We start from the raw sequence: 23,608 nt of genomic DNA, 5'->3' as shown, positions 1-23,608 counted from the left end.
AGCTGTTAGCATGACGTCATGGCCTGCCGCCACACTCCACAGTGACTTCTCAGTGCTCATGTGGCTACTGTGGTGAGAGAAGTGTTGCACTTTTGTTTCTCATCCACCCCATCTTCTGTCCGATGTTCCCTTTTGTACAATGTTCTCTTTGTCTTTGGGACTATACATGTTTGATTATGGGTAAAAGGAAGTCTTTAACATGTGAAACTATAGCTCAAGTCATAGGGCTTCTCAAAGCTGGGCACCAGACAATAGAAACAGTGGAGAATGTCGGTGTATGTGAGCATTCAGTGAGGCACTGAGTGCAGTGTTTCAAGGCTAGTGGCAGTGTCGAGTTACCGTCTGCCAAACCTTGGCCTGGCCCCTCAAAGAAGACATCTGTTCATACCTTAACTATGTTAAAGAAGCAGTTACAGAGTACACCTAAGATAACTGCTAGAGAATTGAAAGAAAAGACCCCACATCTGTGAGAGGTGGGGTCAGAATTGGGCTACAGTAGTCACTGCCAGGTTAAGAAACTGATCCTCTCCAAGCCACAGAAGAAACATAGGCTGGATTATGCAAAGAAATATCTTCACTGGAATCCTCAAAAGTGGTCTGAAGTACTTTGGAGTGATGAAACAATCTTCACCATCACCTGTAACCGTGGGGGACATGTGTACCAGCCCAGAGGTAGTGACCCTCTAAACCCACGCTACACCTGTGGGATGGAGGGAGGCTCAGCGACAGTACGAAAACAACATAGCATTGAAAGTCAAGTCTGACCCAAAACTGCTGTATAGCCACATTAGGAGGAAGACGACAATCAAAGACCAGGTGATCAGGCTGAGGAAAGAACGTGTGGAACTCACAAGAAACGATCAAGAGGTGTGTGAGGAGCTCAACACGAGATTTAAGGAAGTATGTACAGTGGAGACCAGAAGTACTCTGGGAAGACAGGACAGAGGGGAACACCAACAAGGAATATACCAACAAGTGTTAGATGACATATACACAACTGAGGAGGAGGTGAAACAGCTGCTAAGTGACCTTGATACCTCAAAGGTAATGGGACCGGACAACATCTCCCCGTGGGTCCTTAGAGAGGGAGCAGAAATACTGTGTGTGCCACTAACCACAATCTTTTAACACATCCCTTGAAACTGGGCAACTACCTGAGGTATGGAAGAGAGCAAAAGTAGTTCCCATTTTTAAAAAAGGAGACAGAAAAGAAGCACTAAACTATAGACCAGCATCACTGATGTGTATAGTATGCAAAATCATGGAGAAGATTATCAGGAGGAGAGTGGTGGAGCACCTGGAACGGAACAATAGTATAAAAGACAACCAGCACAGATTCATGGAAGGCAAATCCTGTATCACAAACCTTCTGGAGTTTTATGATAAAGTAACAGAAGTAAGACATGAGAGAGAGGGGTGGGTTGATTGCATTTTCTTGAACTGCAAGAAGGCCTTCAACACAGTTCCTCACAAGAGATTAGTGCAGAAGCTAGAGGATCAGGTGCGTATAACAGGAAGGGCACTGCAGTGGATCAGAGAATACCTGACAGGGAAGCAACGATGAGTCATAGCACACGATGAGATATCACAGTGGGCACCTGTGACGAGCAGGGTCCCACAGGGGTCAGTCTTAGGAACAGTGCTATTTTTGGTATATATGAATGACATGATGGAAGGGATAGACTCTGAAGTGTCCCTGTTTGCAGCTGATGTGAAGTTAATGAGGAGAATTAAATTAGATGACAATCAGGTAGGACTTCAAGGAGACTTGGACAGGCTGGACACCTGGTCCAGCAACTGCCTTCTCGAATTTAACCCCACCAAATGCAAAGTCATGAAGATTGAGGAAGGGCAAAGAAAACTGCAGACAGTAATATAGGCTAGGTGGCCAAAGACTGCAAATCTCGCTCAAGGAGAAAGATCTTGGGGTGAGTATAACACCGAGCATGTCTCCAGAAGCACACATCTACCAGATAATTGCTGCAGCATATGGGTGCCTGGCAAACCTGAGAACAGTGTTCCAATACCTTAGTAAGTAATCATTCAAGACAATGTACTCCATGTGCGTCAGGCCCATACTGGAGTATGCACCACCTGCTTGGAACCCACACTTGATCAAGCACATCAAGAAATTAGAGAAAGTGCAAAGGTTTGCAACAAGGTTAGTTCCTGAGCTAAGGGGAATGTCCTGTGAAGAAAGGTTAAGGGAAATTGGCCTGACGGCACTGGAGGACAGGAGGGTTAGGGGAGACATGATAAAGACATACAAAATACTGCGTGGAATAGACAAGGTGGACAGAGACAGGATGTTCCAGAGAGGGGACACAGAAACAAGGGGTCACAATTGGAAGTTGAAGACTCAGATGAGTCAAAAGAATGTTAGGAAGCATTTCTTCAGTCATAGAGTAGTCAGGAAGTGGAATAGCCTAGCAAGTGAGGCAGGAACCATACATAGCTTTAAGATGAGGTATGATAAAGCTCATGGAGCAGGGAGAGAGAGGACCTAGTAGCACTTAGTGAAGAGGCAGGGCCAGGAGCTGAGTCTCAACCCCTGCAACCTCAATTAGGTGAGTACACACACACACGGGGGGGGGGGGGGGTGACAAAACGCCTATATCAGTTTCCACTGTCATGGTTGGTCTATACTAGGTCCCTCACTGTGGGTAATGAGCTGGTGACCACACTCATTTTGTGACATTGTTGGCTACCTCTGTAACTGATTGCATGATATAACTAGTTGGTGACTGTTCTTGGGCAGTTGTGTTGATGAAATGGGCACATCTGTAGTCTGGGATGAAGTTTGGAGGAAACTGAATGGATGTGAACACTTGGAATATGTAGTTACATTCCTCTTCAAGAAACTGTGGGCTTCAACTGTGTACACGCCCTGGAGAAGAATCAAATCACCCCTCTCTCAGTGAATATGTTACTGATATAAGCTTCATGGTAGCTAACCTGTATATGGAACATTTAAAAACAGAATGCATTAAACCTCTCAAAGTAAATGGTATAGTGATACTGACAAGATGTGGAAAGACGTTTTGTACATTTCCGAACATTTATTAAATGAAACATTTTGCCATGAGTGGTTTTTAAATTCTCTCACACAATGATATTAGAAGATTTAACAATAACCACTACCAGTGGGTCAGTCAATGACGGGACAAAAACTGGGAAGACTTCCACTCAGTACTATTAATTGATGCATCTTCCCTTGAAAACGAATACCCTCTCACTAGATCAGTTACCCTCAGGGAGATGACCCAAGTCATTGGCCAAATGAGAAATAAGGCCCCTGGCTCCTCAGGTATAACAGCAAAAAGTATCTGCCCCATAACTGCAAGATATCTCTGGTAAATGTCTTAATGCTGTCTTGACATCTAGACACTTTCCAGTGGCATTTAAGACAGCAAGGATGATTTTCATTGCAAAACCCAATAAGGACAACTGGAAACCAGAGAACTACAGACCTATCTCCTTACTGGAAGTCACTGGCAAAGTCTTCGAAAAAATCATCACCAACAGACTGAACTACTACATGGAATTCAACCATCTCTTCACCGACAAGCAGTTTGGCTTCAGGTTACCTACCACAGAACATAACATGCTATAAATATCATCGGTGATGCAGTGGACAACCTGAGGAAACAAGGAAACCTTGCCCTAATTGCAACTAGGGACGTACACAAAACCTTCGACAGCCTGTGGCACGTTGGACTCATATTCAAACTTGCCGGCCTCCTGGACCACATCTGGACCTTTCTCAGGTTCATATACAACTTAACAGGTAGAAGTATCATCCCCACCTTCAGCGGAAAGTCAGCAGCACTTTCATACTGACAGCTGGAGTACCACAGGGGTTGTGCCTCAGCCCCATACTCTTCAATATACAGGTCCCCCTCAACATACACGTTTTCAACTTTTGCGGGCTTTACACATTCATGAATTCCCAGCCACCAAAGTCCCAGCCGCCAAATCATATTTGAGTTTCCCACGACCCGCGCATTCCTACTACCCTCCCTCCGACCCCCGCAACTGGCAGCCAGCCCGTCCGCCACTCACTCAGTGTGGTGAGCATTTTGTTTGTTCATTATTTGCTATTAAACTACAGTATAAATAATGTCAACCCATTCTTGACTGCATATTGGAATGGCCATTCAGACAAGTATTGGACGGTAACATCATTTGTTTACTCTTGAACACAGCAAAGAATCAAACATTTCTGCTACTGCTAATAATAATAATAATAATAATAATAATAATAATATGATAGAATTGAAGAAGGAAATTGTACAAAAATATGAGGGTTGAAGTGGTGGTGGAGACAGTGGTTGAGGCATCGTGAGTGAGTGTGGCTTTGTTTATGCTCGAGTGAGCATTAGCCTCCACGCTCTTCCAAACATTTCACAATAATTCATTGTGTTTGGTGCTTGTAGATTGAGTGCGACTGCTACATAATTAATCATGGACCTAAAGAAACTTGCTAGTGCCAGCTCTTTGGTAAAGAAATTGAGAAACATGATAGAATTGAAGAACGAAATTGCACAAAAATACGAGGCAGTGCACTGCAGTGGTTGAGACAGTGCTAGAGGCAGTGGTTGAGGCAGTGGTATTTAATAACATACATCTTATTAAACCATAACTTGTATGTATATAGTACAATATTTTATGATGTTTTCATGTATTTTATGATTGTTCATGGTTCAATAGGTTAAGGAAGCAGTATTGTATTATATTTTCCTACAATATATTGGGGCACCATACATTCATGATTTTTCAACATTTGCGAGGTTCTTGATCCCCAAACCCTTGCAAATGTTGAGGGAAACTTGTATATGTAAACGACCTCCCCCAGCCTGAATTCAGTGATACCATCATCACCCAATTTTGAGATGATGTTATCCATGTAGTATCATCTACCCCCATATCAGGCATAAATAAGCATAGGAGAGTAATTCAGAAAATGAATGCGGAACTACGAAGAACAGCTAACTGGGAGAAAAATGGAGAATCACAACTAACCCAAATTAAGTACTCATCAGCACCATCGGCTGTTTTGCATTAGCCATAGAAGACAAAGGGGGTATCTCCATCAGAGGTAAACGTATCGCTATCAGAAACCCAAACAAGATCCTGGGTTACAAGGTCGACAGATTGCTCCAATCCACCTCTCACATCTCTAAAAAGGTGAACCTATCAAAAACTGCCTCAGTCAACTATTCAGAGTCAAAGAAGCGCCCTCCCACATCAAGAAGCGCCTTTATAAGATGAGGATAAGACCTGTGCTGGAATACCCTTGTGTACCCATGTCACTAACAACTAAATCGAACATGTTACAGCTGCAAAGAATCCAGAATAGAGCATTCTGCTTTATCGCAGGCACTAGGCAGAGAGACAGAATCAGGATGGAAGATCTACACATCCAACAGGAGATCGATGCAATAAATGTCAGGCTAGATAAACTAAAAAAGAGACACCTATACGACATGCAAGAACTTTATTTACCAGACAGAGAAAACCCTCCCCTACCAACGAACACCACCGACTACATCAGCAACCACCCCCCCCATCCACAGAACCCACAGGATGACCCTCCAACAAAGAGTTCGATGCTTTATTCACAAGGAGACCTTCCCAAGACCAAGGATCATAAGTGACCTCCCCAAAGATATAGAAGAATAGATACCACAAGAACCATTCAGTGTCCAACACCAAGGGTAAATGCACCCCAATCTTGGGAGACTTACTTCGAACATACTACACCTTACAACAACCTTGTAACATCTGCAAACATCCTACAGCAGGACACCACCTCAGAAACTGCTCAGCCAACCAACTCGAGGGTAGCAGCCAATCTCCATTGAACACCCTGCAACCACCACCTGCAGTAACAGCCTTACAACTGAACTCTTGTGCAAAAAAAAAGGGGGGGGGGGGAATTGCAAAAAGTATGCATCCTTCCAACTCAGCAGCATGCAAGTATACAGCTGGTATAACTGTGTGCAACTATTGGGCAGGAGGTATACCCATCTTATGAATTCAATGCATTCATGAATAACACAACACACATACCCTTGTATAAAATGCGCCAAAGTGGTTAGGCCACTTACCTTAATTACCCCACCTCCCCTCCACCCACCCACCCACCCTTTTCCCATATTTCCATCCTTACCCATCCTTCTTCCTTCCCCATCTTACCAAAGCTCTGGTCATACCTCACCTCACTCTCCTTTTTCAGTCCTAATACAGAGATAACTAAAAATGAATACAGTAGGGTCCCGCTTTATGGCGTTCCACTAATACGGATATTTCAAATTATGATCAAGACTCACTATAGGGCTCCCTCACCTGTCTTTCTAATATGGTCACCGCACCCCACCCAGTTTGTTTACATTCTCCGTGAGCACCACGTCTCTCCATTATGTCTGGAAACTTTCTAAAATTTCAAGTGTTTTGAAGCTATTTCATTTTTATATATACTCTGATAATTATACTTATGTGTACCTGTACCTAAATAAACTTACACACTGTGCTGACGTGCAGGTACATATTAAAATCACTAAGAGTGTTTTATTAGTCTTCACACCATATTAATAATGATAATAATACGCAATAATAATCACACTAGTTCAACACCAAAGAAAATGTGCACACAGTAATATTACTGGAAACTAGAAAATTATTCCTTTTGTATGCCTTCACTCAGAGCGTCATTTCATCTGAAAATGGTGTCACATGAGAATGGGAGTGTTGCTCTTTATTTATTCTACTGTACCAACGTGGGGACAACTTGTACATACTGTTAAGTGTTTGTAATATGGTATAATACAAACGTGGAAATCAGGAACGTAGGAGTCAGGTGTGGGGAGGTATGGTAGCCAGGCAGGCCACCCTGCCCCATCCACTCATAATAAACTACGACATTTAAAGTGTCCCAGAGTGATAAAATGCATATATAGTTCACTCATTACTTACCTTAACCCTTAAACTGCCCAAACGTAGATCTGCATCCACGTGCGGGGGGCTCCAAATGTAGATCTACATTTTTTTTACATGCTTTCAAATGGGGAAAATCAAGGTCGGAGCGCTATGCACGTGAACATAGATCTACGTTTGGACTGTTTAAGGGTTAAAATATTTGTCATCTTAATGTAGAGTGAGAGGTGAGTAAACAAGATAAAATGAATAAATGAGAGAGAGAGAGAGAGGAGTAAATGAGAGAGGCCAGAGATGCGGAGTATATAAACAAACATGAACACATCTGGTTTTGGTTGATAGTAAATTTATTCAGGTATACACAGATACAGTTACAAAGATTATTATACATAGCAGCATATATGTAGAGAACCCAGGATAACCCAAAAAAGTCAAAGTGACTTATACCCCAGTGTAAATAAGTCACTCTGTCTGACTTCTTTTGGGTTATCCTAGGTTCTCTACACATATGCTGCTATATATAATAATCTGTGCTGCACTGTATGACCCTTGTAGATTTAGCACTTCTTTTTTTTATTATAATAATCTATGTAACTGTATTTGTATATACCTGAATAAACTTACTATGAACTAAAACCAGACATGTTCGCCTGTTTGCTTATATACTCTTCGTCTCTGGCGTCTCGTTTATTCATTCTTGCTCTCGTTTTTTTTTTTTTTTTTTTTTACAAGTCGGCCGTCTCCCACCGAGGCAGGGTGACCCAAAAAGAAAGAAAATCCCCAAAAAGAAAATACTTCATCATTCAACACTTTCACATCACTCACACATTTTTTTTTTTTTTTCAACAAGTCGGCCGTCTCCCACCGAGGCAGGGTGACCCAAAAAAAAGAAAGAAAATCCCCAAAAAGAAAATACTTTCATCATCATTCAACACTTTCACCACACTCACACATTATCACTGCTTTTGCAGAGGTGCTCAGAATACAACAGTTTAGAAGCATATATGTATAGAGATACACAACATATCCCTCCAAACTGCCAATATCCCAAACCCCTCCTTTAAAGTGCAGGCATTGTACTTCCCATTTCCAGGACTCAAGTCCGACTATATGAAAATAACCGGTTTCCCTGAATCCCTTCACTAAATATTACCCTGCTCACACTCCAACAGATCGTCAGGTCCCAAGTATCATTCGTCTCCATTCACTCCTATCTAACATGCTCACGCACGCTTGCTGGAAGTCCAAGCCCCTCACCCACAAAACCTCCTTTACCCCCTCTTTCCAACCCTTTCGAGGACGACCCCTACCCCTCTTTCCTTCCCCTATAGATTTATATGCTTTCCATGTCATTCTACTTTGATCCATTCTCTCTAAATGACCAAACCACCTCAACAACCCCTCTTCTGCCCTCTGACTAATGCTTTTATTAACTCCACACCTTCTCCTAATTTCCACACTCCGAATTTTCTGCATAATATTTACACCACACATTGCCCTTAGACAGGACATCTCCACTGCCTCCAACCGTCTCCTCGCTGCTGCATTTACCACCCAAGCTTCACATCCATATAAGAGTGTTGGTACTACTATACTTTCATACATTCCCTTCTTTGCCTCCATAGATAACGTTTTTTGACTCCACATATACCTCAACGCACCACTCACTTTTTTTCCCTCATCAATTCTATGATTAACCTCATCCTTCATAAATCCATCCGCCGACACGTCAACTCCCAAGTATCTGAAAACATTCACTTCTTCCATACTCCTCCTCCCCAATTTGATATCCAATTTTTCTTTATCTAAATCATTTGATACCCTCATCACCTTACTCTTTTCTATGTTCACTTTCAACTTTCTACCTTTACACACATTCTCAAACTCATCCACTAACCTTTGTAATTTTTCTTTAGAATCTCCCATAAGCACAGTATCATCAGCAAAAAATAACTGTGTCAATTCCCATTTTGAATTTGATTCCCCATAATTTAATCCCACCCCTCTCCCGAACACCCTAGCATTTACTTCTTTTACAACCCCATCTATAAATATATTAAACAACCATGGTGACATTACACATCCCTGTCTAAGACCTACTTTTACCGGGAAGTATTCTCCCTCTCTTCTACACACCCTAACCTGAGCCTCACTATCCTCATAAAAGCTCTTTACAGCATTTAGTAACTTACCACCTATTCCATATACTTGCAACATCTGCCACATTGCTCCTCTATCCACTCTATCATATGCCTTTTCTAAATCCATAAATGCAATAAAAACTTCCCTACCTTTATCTAAATACTGTTCACATATATGTTTCAATGTAAACACTTGATCTACACATCCCCTACCCACTCTGAAGCCTCCTTGCTCGTCCGCAATTCTACATTCTGTCTTACCTCTAATTCTTTCAATTATAACCCTACCGTATACTTTTCCTGGTATACTCAGTAAACTTATTCCTCTATAATTTTTACAATCTCTTTTGTCCCCTTTCCCTTTATATAAAGGGACTATACATGCTCTCCGCCAATCCCTAGGTACCTTCCCCTCTTTCATACATTTATTAAACAAAAGTACCAACCACTCCAACACTATATCCCCCCCTGCTTTTAACATTTCTGTCATGATCCCATCAGTTCCAGCTGCTTTACCCCCTTTCATTCTACGTAATGCCTCACGTACCTCCACCACACTTACATTCTGCTCTTCTTCACTCCTAAAAGATGGTATACCTCCCTGGCCAGTGCATGAAATTACCGCCTCCCTTTCTTCCTTTCTCCCTTTCTTTCGCTTGTATATTCGTTTTATCTCGTTTACTCGCCTCTCACCCTACATTAGGACTACAAATATTTTAAGGTAAGTAATGAGTGAACTGTATATGCATTTTATCACTCTGGGACACTTTAAATGTTGTAGTTTATTATGAGTGGATGGGCTGACCTGGCTGACTACCATACCTCCCCACATCTGACTTCCTTCAAATAAATACTACTCACCTTTCACCCTACATTAAGACTACAAATATTTTAAGGTAAGTACAGTGGAACCTCAGTTTTCATCTTTAATTAGTTCCAGAGAGTCTGACGAAAACTGAATTTGATGAAAACTGAAGCAATATTTCCCATAAGAAACAATGTAAATCCAATTAATCCATTCCAGACACCCAAAAATATTAACAAAAAATACATTTTATAGAGAATAACTATAGTTTTACATACAGAAAACAATGAAAAATAAATATAAAGCACTAATGAAATGGATAAATGAACATTTAAATCACTTTTACCTTTATTGAAGACTTTTGTTGGCGTATGGAAGATGGCAAGGAGCGGAGGGGCAGGAGAGGTTCTCTCTTCCACCATCACTATCACCCTCTACCACCATTGAATTCTATTGTGTTTTTCGCCTTCTTTATCAAAGGGCTGGCACTTGGAACTTTCTTTGGCCCCATGCTGGCTTATTTAGCAGTCACACTCAATAAACAAGCACAAAAAACAATGGATTATTACAATACGTTTCGTATGAATGCGTAGAGTAATGCTCACTCGATGAGAAACAAAGCCAAACTTTATGAAGTCACAGACAGATTTGTTTGTGACTTGATGAAGCCCACTGCATGGGTGAAACATTGTCAATAAAGAATCACATTATACTGCTTAACCCTTTGACTGTTTTGGTCGTATATATACAACTTACGAGCCACCATTCTTGACGTATATGTACTCATAAATTCTAGCGGCTTCAAATCAAGCAGGAGAAAGCTGGTAGGCCCACATGTGAGAGAATGGGTCTGTGTGGTCAGTGTGCACCATATAAAAAAAATCCTGCAGCACGCAGTGCATAATAAAAAAAAACTCCGACCTTTTTTTCTTTTTTTTAATTAAAATGCCGACTTTGTGGTCTATTTTCATATAGTATTTATGGTTGTATTCTCATTTTCTTGGTCTCATTTGATAGAATGGAAAACATATTATAGAAATAGTGGTGATTTTGATTGGTTTTACTATGAAAAGAACCTTGAAATGGAGTTCAAAGTAGGGGAAATGTTTTATTTTTGCTGATGTTCAAAAGTAAACAAATGATGTCATTTTCCAATAAATGTCCAAGTAGCCATTCTAATATGCAGTCATGAATGGGTTGACATTATTTATACAATTATTAAAATATTGCAGTAGTCTGCATAACAGTAAATCTTCTATTTTTTGTTTGAATAAAAATTCAAAATAGAAAGCAAGAGTAATATCAGAGGGGCCTGGAAATATGACTGATGAACAAAGAAAATGTTATTTTAGAGCCAGGAGTGCCTGCATTGTTCATTCTGGACCCTATTTTGAAATTGTCATATTTTTATATTTTTGTGAAATTGGCCAAATTGCAAATTTCTGACCACATTATTGGGTAGTTGAAATTGGTAGATGGGCAGTTTCTTGTACTCACTCGATAGAAAAAATGGAGTTCTAAAGAAATAGCTATGAGTTTGGTTGACTGGAACAATGGAATTAGCCAAAAATAGGGCTCAAAGTGGGCAAAATCGCCGATTTGTAAATATCGCCGAGGTCGCTAACTTTACGAAAGCTTAATTCCATCAGTTTCCATCAAATTTCATTCTTTTGGTGTCATTACAATCGGGAAAAGATTCTTTATCATTCCATAAGAAATCTTTTTTTTTTTTTTTGACACCAGGAGACACCTCAGGATTTGGGTTTGTCTTGGTATTTTATACCATTTACAGTAGGGCCCCGCTTTACGGTGTTCCGCTAATACGATCATTTCAAATTATGACCAAAACTCTCTATATGGCTCCCCCCACCTGACTTATTAATACGGTCACCGTGCCCCACCCGGTTTGTTTACAGTCTCCATGAGCTCCGTAAGCTTTATGTCTCTCCATTATGTTTGGAAACTCCAGAATTTCAACTGTTTTTAAAAGTTATTTCATATTTTATATATACTCTGATAATTATACTTATGTATACCTGTACCTAAATATGCTCACACACTGTGCTGGCATGCAGGTACACATTAAAATCAGTAAGAGTGTCTTATGTCTCGAGATGCCATATTCGTAATGATAATAATAATACTGTACTCAATAATAATCACTGAGTCTCATTAAATGTATATTACGTTAATATACACATTTTCATTAATCCATCTATGATATTTTTTTCAAAATTATATAATACACACAATACATAATATATAAAGATGATAAATACACCCCACAGTCGAATAAATAAACATAAATATGAGATGTGGTAGTCAGACGACTTGCACGAGTGATGCCATATTAGTAATAATAATAATAATAATAATCACTGAGTCTCATTAAATGTCATATATTACGTTAATATACACAATTTCATTAAGCCATCTATGATATTTTTTCAAAATTATATAATGAACACAATACATAACATATAAAGATGATAAATACACTCCACAGTAGAATAAATAAACATAAATATGAGATGTGGTAGCCAGACAACGTGTAAGAGTGACGGCAAGAATAACATTTTCTCTAGTCCAACATCGGAGAAAATGTGTTACTGGGCATAACTGTAAAAAATTATTCCCTTCATATGCCTTCACTCAGACCGTCATTTCTTCTAAAAATGGTGTTACACGAGAACGCTAGTGTTCCTCTTTATTTATTCTACTGTATCAACGTAGAGGGAACTTGTACACAATGTAACTTGTACACAAACCAAATGTGTCCACCTGGTTTGTTTAACCCTTTCAGGGTCCGTCCCGTAGATCTACGGCTTTACGGTGAGTGTCCAAACCGTAGATCTACGCCATGAGCTCAGCTCACTCTGATAAACTGTGAGTGGTACATTTGGGCCTAGATATGAGAGAATACATCTATGTGGTATGTGTGCACCACATAAAACAGATCCTGCAGCACACTGTGTATAATGAGAGAAAAAAACTGAAATCATGATTTTTCGATTAAAACAGCAACTTTGCAGTGTTTTTTCGTATGTTTTTTATAGTTGTATTTGCGATTTCTTGGTCTCATTTGATAGAATGGAAGACATATTACAGAAATAGAGATGATTTTGATTGGTTTTAGCACTGGAAATGGCTTGAAACTGAGCTCAAAGTAGCGGAAATGTTAAATTTTTGCCGATATTCAAGAGTAAACAAACGACCTCACACGTCTAATACACGTCAGCTGGTGGGTCTAATATACATTCACAAATATGGTGATGATATTTATACAATTATTACAGTATTGCATAACAGTAAATCTTCTATTTTTTGGTGTGAATAAAAATTCATTATGTGAATAAAAAATCAAAATGGAATTTATTTGTAAAGCCTCAAAACATAACTAATGAACAGAGGAAATGTTAGTTTAGTGCCAGGAATACCTACATTGTTTATTCTGGACCCTATTTTGAAATTGGAATATTTTGAACTTTGTATTAAATTGGCCAAATTAACAATTTCCGATCACTTTATTTTGTAGTTGAAACAGTTGACTTGGCGATTTCTTGTGCTCAATCGATAGAATAGAAGTAATACTAGTGAAATAGCTAAGAATTTGGTTGATTGGAATAATGTAATTGGCCTAAAATGGGAGTCAAAGTCGGCAAAATCGCCGATTCGTAAATATCGCTGACACATCAAAATTCGCGAGAGCATAATTTCGTCAATTTTCCACCAAATTTCGTACTTTTTGTTTTATTACCTTCACAAAAAGATTCTCTACGATTTCATAAGAAAAAATAACAAATTTTTTTTTTTTAAATTCTTGGACACTGGTGCGTGACTCCAGATTTGGGCCTTGGACCCTGAAAGGGTTAAAAAAACTGGCATTCGCCTGATTTGTTTACGTAACTCTGCAAGTGTCCTCTCTCATGTACTCATTTTCTCTCTCTCTCTCTCTATCTATCTATCTATTATCTATCTATTATCTATCTATCTATCTATTATCTATCTATTATCTCTCTCTCTCTCTCTCATTTATTCATTTTATCTCATTTACTCACCTCTGACCCTACATTAAGACTACAAATTTGTTAAGTAATGAGTGAACTGTATATGAATTTTATAGCTCTTTGATGCTTAAATGTCATAGAATATTGTGTGTGGGTGGGTTGGCCTGGTATGGTAGCTTGGCTGGCTACCATACATACCACACTTGATTTCTTACAATAAATACTACTCATCTCACCCTAGATTAAGACTACAAATATTTTAAGGTAAGTAATGAGTGTGCTATACAGTGGACCCCCGGTTCGCGATATTAATCCGTTCGTGAGAGCTCATCGTAAACCAAAATTATTGGAAAGCGAATCAGTTTTCCCCATAAGAAATAATAGAAATCAAATTAATCCATGCAAGACACCCAAAAGTATGAAAAAAAAAAACTTTTACCACATGAAATATTAAGTTTAATGCAATAGAATAATTACAATAACAACAATAACAATAGAATAATTGACACTTACCTTTAATGAAGATCTGGTGATGATTGATGGGGGGGGGGAGGGGAGAGTGTTGAACCTATTGTTTAGAAGGGGAATCACCCTCCATTAGGACTTGAGGTAGCAAGTCCTCTTCCGGGGTTACTTCCCTTCTTCTTTTAATGCCACTGGACTTCTGCCGCACAGCATATCTGTCCATAGAGGCCTGTACCTCTCGTTCCTTTATGACTTTCCTAAAGTGGTTCACAACAGTGTCATTGTACTGGTTGCCAACACGGCTTGCAGTAGCTGTCTGAGGGTGATTTTCATCAAAAAAGCTTTGCACTTCAAGCCACTTTGCACACATTTCCCTACTCCTTGAAGTAGGCAACTTCTTCACTTTACCCATCCCCCCCTCCGAAGCAGTTTCCTCAGGTCTGGCCTCTTGCTGTTGAAGATGATCTAGCAGCTCATCAGTGGTTAGTTCTTCATTGTCCTCCTCCATCAACTCTTCCACATCCTCCCCACTAACCTCCAACCCCAAGGACTTCCCCAATGCCACAATGGATTCCTCAACTGGCATAGGCTTCTCAGGGTTAGCCTCAAACCCTTCAAAATCCCTTTTGTCTACACATTCTGGCCAGTTTTTTCCAGGCAGAGTTCAAGGTCCTCTTAGTCACTCCCTCCCAAGCCTTACCTATAAGGTTTACACAGTTGAGGATATTAAAGTGATCCTTCCAAAACTTCTTTAGAGTCAATAGAGTATCTGTGGTCACTTCAAAGCACCTTTCAAACACAGCTTTTGTGTACAGTTTCTTGAAGTTGGAAATGACCTGCTGGTCCATGGGCTGCAGGAGAGGAGTGGTATTAGGAGGCAAAAACTTGACCTTAATGAAGCTCATGTCCCCAGAAAGTCGCTCTGCCAAGTCTGTAGGATGACCAGGGGCATTGTCTAATACCAGGAGGCACTTAAGGTCTAATTTCTTTTAATTAGGTAATTTTTCACATTGGGGGCAAATGCATGGTGTAACCAGTCATAGAAAAAGTCCCTAGTGACCCATGCCTTACTGTTTGCCCTCCACAGCACACAAATTAGCCTTGAGGATATTCTTTTGCCTGAACACACTGGGAGTTTCTGAGTGATACACCAATAAAGGCTTCACTTTGCAATCACCACTAGCATTGGCACACTTCAGAAGAGTAAGCCTGTCTTTCATAGGCTTATGTCCTGGGAGTGCCTTTTCCTCCTGAGTAATGTAGGTCCTGCTTGGCAATTTCTTCCAAAACAGGCATGTTTCGTCGCAATTAAACGCTTGTTCAGGTTTCAAGTCTTCAGTGTCTATGTAATCCTTGAATTCTTTCACATATTTTTCAGCTGCTTTTTGGTCTGAACTGGCAGCCTCACCATGCCTAATCATACTATGTATGCCACTACGATTCTTAAATCTTTCAAACCAACCTTTGCTGGCCTTAAATTCACTCACATCACCACTAGTTGCAGGCAATTTCTTTACCAAATCGTCATGCAACTGCCTAGCCTTTTCACAAATGATTGCTTGAGATATGCTATCTCCTGCTATCTGTTTTTCATTTATTCACATCAATAACAGTCTCTCAACATTTCCTAACACTTGCAGTCACTGTTTCATAATCACAGTTGCATTTTTTGCAAGAACAGCTTCCTTGATTGCCGTTTTCCTGCTCACTATAGTAAAGATGGTTGATTGGGGTTTACTATACAACCTGACCAGCTCCGACACACGCACTCCACTTTTATACCTTGCAATTATCTCTTTCTTCATTTCAATAGTCATTAGCACCCTTGGTCTCAAAGGGTTGGCACTAGAAGCTTTCTTGGGGCCCATGGTGACTTATTTTGCAGAAACAAGCACCAAAAACAGTGATAATATAGATAATATGGAATGTACCAAATGTATCCTTAGATGCGCACACACTGGCTGGCTTGTAAACACTGACACACACGGCGCAGTTCAGGCCACACGTGGACACGTCTCGTACGAATCGCATCGCATACCGGGTTTTGTAACTGGAACCGAGGCAAATTTTTGGCGATATAATGCATCGGCTACCAGATTTATTAGATACCGATAGCATCGCGAACTGGGGGTACACTGTACAGTAGTCCCTCGCTTTTCGTAGTTCTCGGCAATCGTAAATTTCGCCAATCATAGGGGTATTTTCGTATAAACATGGACTCACTTTTCATAGGTTGACTCGCGAATAGTAGTTCGTCCGGGACGCGTACGCACGGTGAGAGCCGGGGCGGCCTCCCTACCCAGCCAGTCTGGCATTGTTTACCAGTGAGTGAAGGTCCACTCAAGTGCTCCTACGAAATATTTCATAATATTCCACTCATTTTAGTGCTTGCAAGTACTAAATAAGCTACCATGGCTCCAAAGAAAGCTCCTGTAGTAAAGAAGGTGAGAAGTATGTACAGTGACAAAGTCTTGGGCCATTTTAGGGAAGTGTTAAAGAGACGCCAGAAACAGAGCGCTCTCCACAGTTACTTTGCGAGACAGGACTAGAGTGACTCTCAAGGTGGTCCTAGTGGCATTAAGAAACAGAGAAGAGAAGCAACCCCAGAGATAGAAGCAATTGGTACCTGAGGTGTTGCTGGAAGGGGATTCCCCTTCCAAACTGTAAATAATCCAATCTCTCTCCTCCTCCAGTCTCCCATACACTAAGAAGAATCTCCAATAAAGGTAAGTGTTATGCTGTTAATGTTTCATTCATCATTTCCCATTGTATTGTTTATGTACTACATGTATATTTCATGTAAAATTTTTTTTTGTTTTAATACTTCTGGGTGTCAGGAACGGATTAATTGTATTTACATTATTTCTTATGGGGAAAATTGATTCGCAAATCGTAAATTTCGTTTATAGTAGCTCCTCCAGGAACGGATTAATTACGAAAAACGAGTGACCACTGCATATGTATTTTACTTTTTTATTGTTTTTTAATGCCTAGTTCTATTGCTAACTTAATATATGTTAGTGTAAACTTTACGGAGATTTCCACTTTACGGCGTTAGCCTGGAACCTAACCTGTCATATAAGTGGGGCCCTACTGTATTTCTATCTGACATGGCAGTTCACAACTCTGGAAGTTTTAGTATGTTAGGTGCTCATGCTAAACATTCTGCCCTACCACATGTTACGTGAACAGGTGACTTGTGCACAGACACTTGGCTCCACCTAATTCACCTTACCTGTATGCTATAAATATTCTGTTTTTTTTCCATGCTCTGTATTGGATTGATAATACCCCCAGTGGGCAAAACTTCTCTTAATGTATAAAATGTTTCAGGTGTTTCATTCTTTTTTTCCACAGGTATTAAACACCAGGGTGATTAATAGTGCTGAAGGATTACCTTAATGTTAACCAAACTGCAAGTGCTGCTAGAGTTTAATATTTTATTCATTATGGCCAGTTTTTGTCCAAGTTCCTTAAAATTTGAATATTAGGAATTAAAAAATAAAATCTTGTTGCACTACTGTACTTATGCTGTTGTGAAGTATAAAATAATATTTTTCTTACATTAGCTTCAGATTTTTATGCATTTAAATAAAATTAAATGTTTTCTAAGTCTTAATTTCCCTTTATTTCAGGAGGCAATAATGAGTGAAATGAAAGCTCGTGGTGTGGTTGCAGACAAGCGTCTTCTTTCTCAAGAGGATGTTTATCATGGAGCATTAGAGGATATCCTAATTGGGCTGAAAAATGAGCCCTACAGACGTGCTGATGCTGTTCGCAGAAGTCAGCGCAAAAGGAATGAAAATGTTAGGCTGTCTCGCACCCTTGACGAAATGGAGTTTTAAATGATATACAGAACTGTTTTGTGATTACACTGCACAAACTTTTCCATTAATAAATTTGACTTTCTCATAGAAATATAACTGCAGTGACTGGCAATATCCATTTTACAAAAAAACGCACATTAAGCTACTTTCTTTGTGGCACTTCAGTATGACTAGTAATGAAATGGGGGATTTAATATCTTGATATGGATATTGGCTGTCACTGTATGATGTGTGGGTTATTCCATAAGAACCCTGAACCAAATACCTGTATATAAAAACCTAAATTAAAAGAAGACTGTAGCACTGCTAATCCAGTTTTACTAGTTTTGTATAATTTTTATAAGGGCTTTCAAGCTTTCCACTTATTTTCAGATCTTAGAACTTGAAACCTTAGAAATGAGAAGTCTAGTGTTATATATGTATGGATGGTTACTTCTCATTAGACATTATCTAGCATTCCATCTTCATAAACTGATTTATAATGCAAATTATATTTCATGCTTTATATATATTATACAATGATTAAAAAAAATTGCATTTATAGATGGTTCACTTGTTTAACAATATGCTGTGTGCATTCTGAATCTGCTACTGTACTGTCTTCTTCACATTATTTAGTATCAGTTTCAATGGTTACTGAAATAAAAAACTATTGTAGTACCTATAAATGTAACTTTTTAATCGTCTTGTATACGATTTTGTACATAGGAAGAAATATTCATAGGGAGTGTATATTATTATTACTATTATAAATGAAGAGAGAGAGAGAGAGAGAGAGAGAGCTGTGTGGGGTCATTTACTTGCAGAAAAGCACAAAGCAAAAACAAAACCTGTAATATTGATTTTTTTAAATACTTTTTATCAAAATATGGCATCAATTATAATTTGAAAATTCATGTCCATGAAAGATGGCCAGTAGATCTGATTCAAGAATTAAATTGCATCCTTAAAAAAAATCTTGTGTGCTTTATTATGAAATCTTGTGTTCATACTGCTGTTATAAGTAAAGGAAAAATCAGTATTTTGATAGTATATTTTTAAATGTAAAGGACTTTCATTCTAAGAAACAAGCATTTAAAGTTGACTTGTCAGCAATTTTGAAAGTCCATATACATTTCACTTGGTAAGTGCAGCTGAGGTTGAAAACACTTACCAAGTGCTTCACTTTGTTTCTTCAAAGTAATGAAAAATTGTTTGTTAGATCTGATGGCTATATTTGTAATATTATATTTATTCTAGTGTTCCATGATGCAGTAGTCTGATTTTTATATGAATGAGTGCATAGGCTATGGAGGATATACTAGGCACTTGTAAGAGAATTGTATGTACCGTAATAACCAAATATAGTATATGGCCTTGACACACATCATTCAGCTAATTTGTTAAAGTGCTAAAATATAAGATGTTTGCAATAAAATATATCTATTAAGTACCACCTTAAATAATTTTTTTATTAGGATATAATTTCAAGAATTTTTTACAGTTCATGAATATCATCAGTCTACCAAAAGCTGCAAAATTATACATTTTTCTTCTTCCAGTGATGCTTATAAATTTTTATTTTTATTTAAAAATTTAAATAAAGCTCTTCACTATTGGTTTTTGGCTTGTGTATTTTGCTATAAAACTTATATTTGTAGAATACAGGAGGGCCCCGTTTGTACAACTCTTGGCTTCCCAACCCAGTGTGGTAAGTGAAACTTGCCAGCAGGTGGAAAAGAGCAGTTTTTGCATTATCAAATGCATCTAAAATGCAACGTGTTTACGCCATCATTAATTAAATTCTCAGTACAGCTATGCATAACAAAATATAAAAAAAAGTAAAATAAATACACAGTACATACAAAACTTACCTTAAAATATGGTGCCAGTCGCCCTTCCCTTACACAACTGTTATGTGAAAAATGGTAAAAGCACCGAACACAATGAAGAATGACTCAGTTGAAAGCTAACAAAAAAGAGGGTGTCAAATACATGGGACCCTCCTGTACCTTAATATGAAGGTCTGTCTTACAAGGTAATTTTACTAACCGAGATTCATTTGAATAACAAATTACAAGAAAATGTAATTTTTATGCAGATTTGTAATGGTAATTACTTATTTGAGTTTGTTATGGGAGAGGTAAGCTCTAGCACTTGCACTCCCCTCTTTTGTGACTGGCATGATTGAGAGCCCTATTATATCTCTATCTGAACTCCTGTGCTACCTCTGTCTCCTACTTTGTTCTTTCATGCTGTGCATATGTAAGTGGATGAAATAAAATGTATGTCACCATGGAATGTGTTAATTGGTAAATTTTGTCATAAATTCCTGTTTAGGATTCTTACTGAACTGTTAATTTTTTTGTCTATTTATGTATGGAATGAATTATAAACTTGACTCAGTGTGATAAATACATTGGTGATGTTTTGGTAAAGGTGTGTCTGTATTTTTATACTAATTTTTGTTCATTGATTTTCCATATTGCTGGGCATTACTGTTACAGTGCGTAGGCCTAATGATATGCTTACTTAAAAAATAACAGTAGTTAACAATATTTTGAATCACCTACTCTGCTAACTATCTGAAACAAGTTTGCACAATACCTGAGAGCAGGAAATATATATATAGATTTTCCAAATATCCTATAGCTTTACATGATATAAATTTACTTTTATCTGTCCAGTCACTTTGCTTTTTGATATTTGCCCATTGCATTAGATTCATAATATAATAACTGAAAGTGTCTGTGTGAAAATGTACACAATTAGTGAAAAGGAAATGTATAATTACAAATGTTGCTCTGTATAATCAGTTATACAAAATAGGTAATGATTCAGTTTCTTACTTTATGCTAAAGTGGATTTTGCAGTTCATCTTCTAAATGTGATGTATGTGGCAATCACTTTTGTTATGGTCTAGTCTGGATTGTAAAAATATTTTAATTCGTATATTCAGTCAGGTGTTGTAGATGATTCCTAAGCTTCCTAATAAGGCCTTATATTTTAAGAAAGTGTAAATAATTGTACATATATTTGTAAATGAGGAGTCCAAGAGATTCTTAGAAATACTCTGTAAATATTTTTCATAAACTTTGCAAACTTTATAGTGTTTTATACATTTTGAAAAATTTATATTATGATAGGACAGTACTGCATACTATGATAATTTTCTATCTGATAATAAATGTAGTGTATGACATGCAGTACAGTGACTTTATATATGAGAATGTAGTGTATGGCATATAGTACAGTGAATGTTCTCTTTCACAAGACTAATAGTTCTGACCACTCAAGTTGGATGCTTGTGAAAGATACACACAAAATTTAAAGAATTAGAGCAGTGACTGGCACACATTTTATGGATTTATTTCCTGTTAAATACATCAATAAATGGAAGATGTATAAGTGTTGTTATTACACCTATGTTTATTATTGGCATACCTCTTCTATCACTGTAAAACATTTATCATTTTTGAGTTCCTTTCTGTGGCTGGGGATATGGTATTCAGTAATGCCTGAGGTCACACTGGTGAGGACTTGTGAAGGCTTAGCTAAATGCTGTCCCGTGCATATAGTATGAAGACTTCTGTGGTTCTCATTCACCTAACCTTTTGTTAGGTGAATAAAGGCAAAATTGGAGGGTCATTGTTTGCCCCCTCTGAATCAAGGTAGTTTGATTGCAGGGTTATGTGACAGTTTACTTATGTATTCAGTGTCTAAACTTGCAGTTTGTAGGTTTTAGTCTGCAGATTGGTGATGTTGGTCTTTCCTTACCTTTACCCTTACATTTCCTTTCTACTGCAACACCCCCTACCACTATACCCCCCCCCACTTAATATTCTCCTTTTTTTTCTCTCTCCCTCTCCTCCTGTCTCTCACCCCACTATCTCCTCTCTCACTTCTCTCTCCTATCCTCTCTCACTTTCCTCTCTTGCTTCTCTCTCTTTTCTCATTCTCTTTCCTCTCACTTCTCTTTCTCCTCCTCCCTTTCTTCTCCTCTCTTTCTCTTCCTCCTCCTCCTTCCTTCCTCTCTCTCTCTCTCTCTCTTTCTCTTTTTTTAACATAGGGTTTGAAAAAGATAGGTTAAGGATCCCTAGCTTTATTGACAAGCTATTTACAGGTTAAGGATTCCTAACTTTATTGACAAGCTAAGAGCTGTTACCTACATCAGTTCATTTGAAAGCATTTTTATTATTATGAAACATACAAGTGGGAAACAGGATGAAGTTGGAGCCATCTGTGGGCCAGCATTTTCATTTGATCAACTGACTTTATCTCGTTGACATCATAATGCTGTATGAATGTGTTCCATACTCGAGTCATCCTGGGGACAAATGATCTCAGATGAAGTGATGTTCTGGAGTAGGGTACAGCCAGAGTGAAGCTGCTGCTTTCTGCCCGTCTTGTGGTATAGAAGCTTAATTTACGCTGTCCTCGAAGTGGAACCAAGTGTGGTACTTTGACATTATTGGCCTTGTACATAACAGTAAGGCCACCCACATTCCTCCTGTGTTGAAGGCTCTGCTGAAATGACAGATCTATCCAGGATGGGTCCAGGCGAGAGATGAGACTTCTAGCTCTGTTCTCTGTCAAGCAGTCGCAAAGGGGGAGCAGGCAAACCAAGAAAGTGGAGCATACTCAAGGTGTGAGTGTACTTGTGCCTCATATAGAATCTTGCAACCCCTACTGTCAAGCAGATGTGAGATACAGCAAAGTGTTGCCTTGTTCGCAAGATTTACAGTGTGGTTCCCCTCAAGGAAGGTTCCTTGATGTTGGTGAGGGGCTCTTGATTTAGGGAATTGGATCTGTGCTCCAGTTCCCCGAATTAAGCCTGAATGCCTTCCACATCCCCCCCCCCCCAGGCGCTGTATAATCCTCCGGGTTTAGCGCTTCCCCCTTGATTATAATAATAGTAATAATTACAGTGTGGTTCTTCATGGTCAGCTTGGACTCAAATTTCACCTCAAGGATATCAACTTCTTCCCCAGGTACCAACAACATCTCATTCATCCTTACTACTGCACTGGCATTACCATCATGGTGCCTAGAGACCATTATCATTTGCATTTTCTCAGGTGCAAATGTTACTTGAGATCTATTTCCCCAAGCTGATATAGCTCTTAACTAGTGATTGATGTAGCTTAGAGTAGCTGGCATTTCTTCTCTTGGATAAGTGAATGTCAGTGTACAGTCATCTGCATATGCATGGGATTCTGGGACAAGATGAAGGAGGTCATTGAAGTAGACATTCCATAACAGTGGTCTCAGCACACTTCCTTGTGGAACACTTGCCCCAATAGGATGTCTTTTTGATTCTGTTCCATTGAGAACTACCCTTAGAGATCTACCATGAAGATAATCACTGAGGAGATGTAGCATAGAGCCTGCAATTCCCAGTGCTTGCAGTTTTGCCAAGAGGCCCTGGTGCCACACTCAGTCAAAAGC

The 23,608-nt window shown here is 38.9% G+C and overlaps 1 protein-coding gene across 3 annotated transcripts in view; it reads left to right on the top strand.

Moving 5' to 3' along the window:
* Positions 1–21,568, top strand: part of Frl (formin-like protein) — a 659,403-nt gene extending 637,835 nt beyond the window's left edge. For 2 of the 3 annotated variants that reach the window (XM_070084296.1, XM_070084295.1), the window contains one exon: positions 17,990–18,346. In XM_070084296.1, the coding sequence (XP_069940397.1) occupies positions 17,990–18,199 (210 nt within the window). In that variant the 3' untranslated portion in view covers positions 18,200–18,346. Of the gene's footprint in view, positions 1–17,989 lie in introns of all 3 variants that reach the window. The other variant, XM_070084297.1, reaches the window with a different exon arrangement.
* The last annotated feature ends 2,040 nt before the right edge of the window (positions 21,569–23,608 follow it).

This window comes from Cherax quadricarinatus, chromosome 12, assembly GCF_038502225.1.
Source record: "Cherax quadricarinatus isolate ZL_2023a chromosome 12, ASM3850222v1, whole genome shotgun sequence".
NCBI lineage: Eukaryota > Metazoa > Arthropoda > Malacostraca > Decapoda > Parastacidae > Cherax > Cherax quadricarinatus.
The sequence above is the reverse complement of the archived record's forward strand: the minus strand, read 5'-3'. Positions and strand labels throughout refer to the sequence as shown.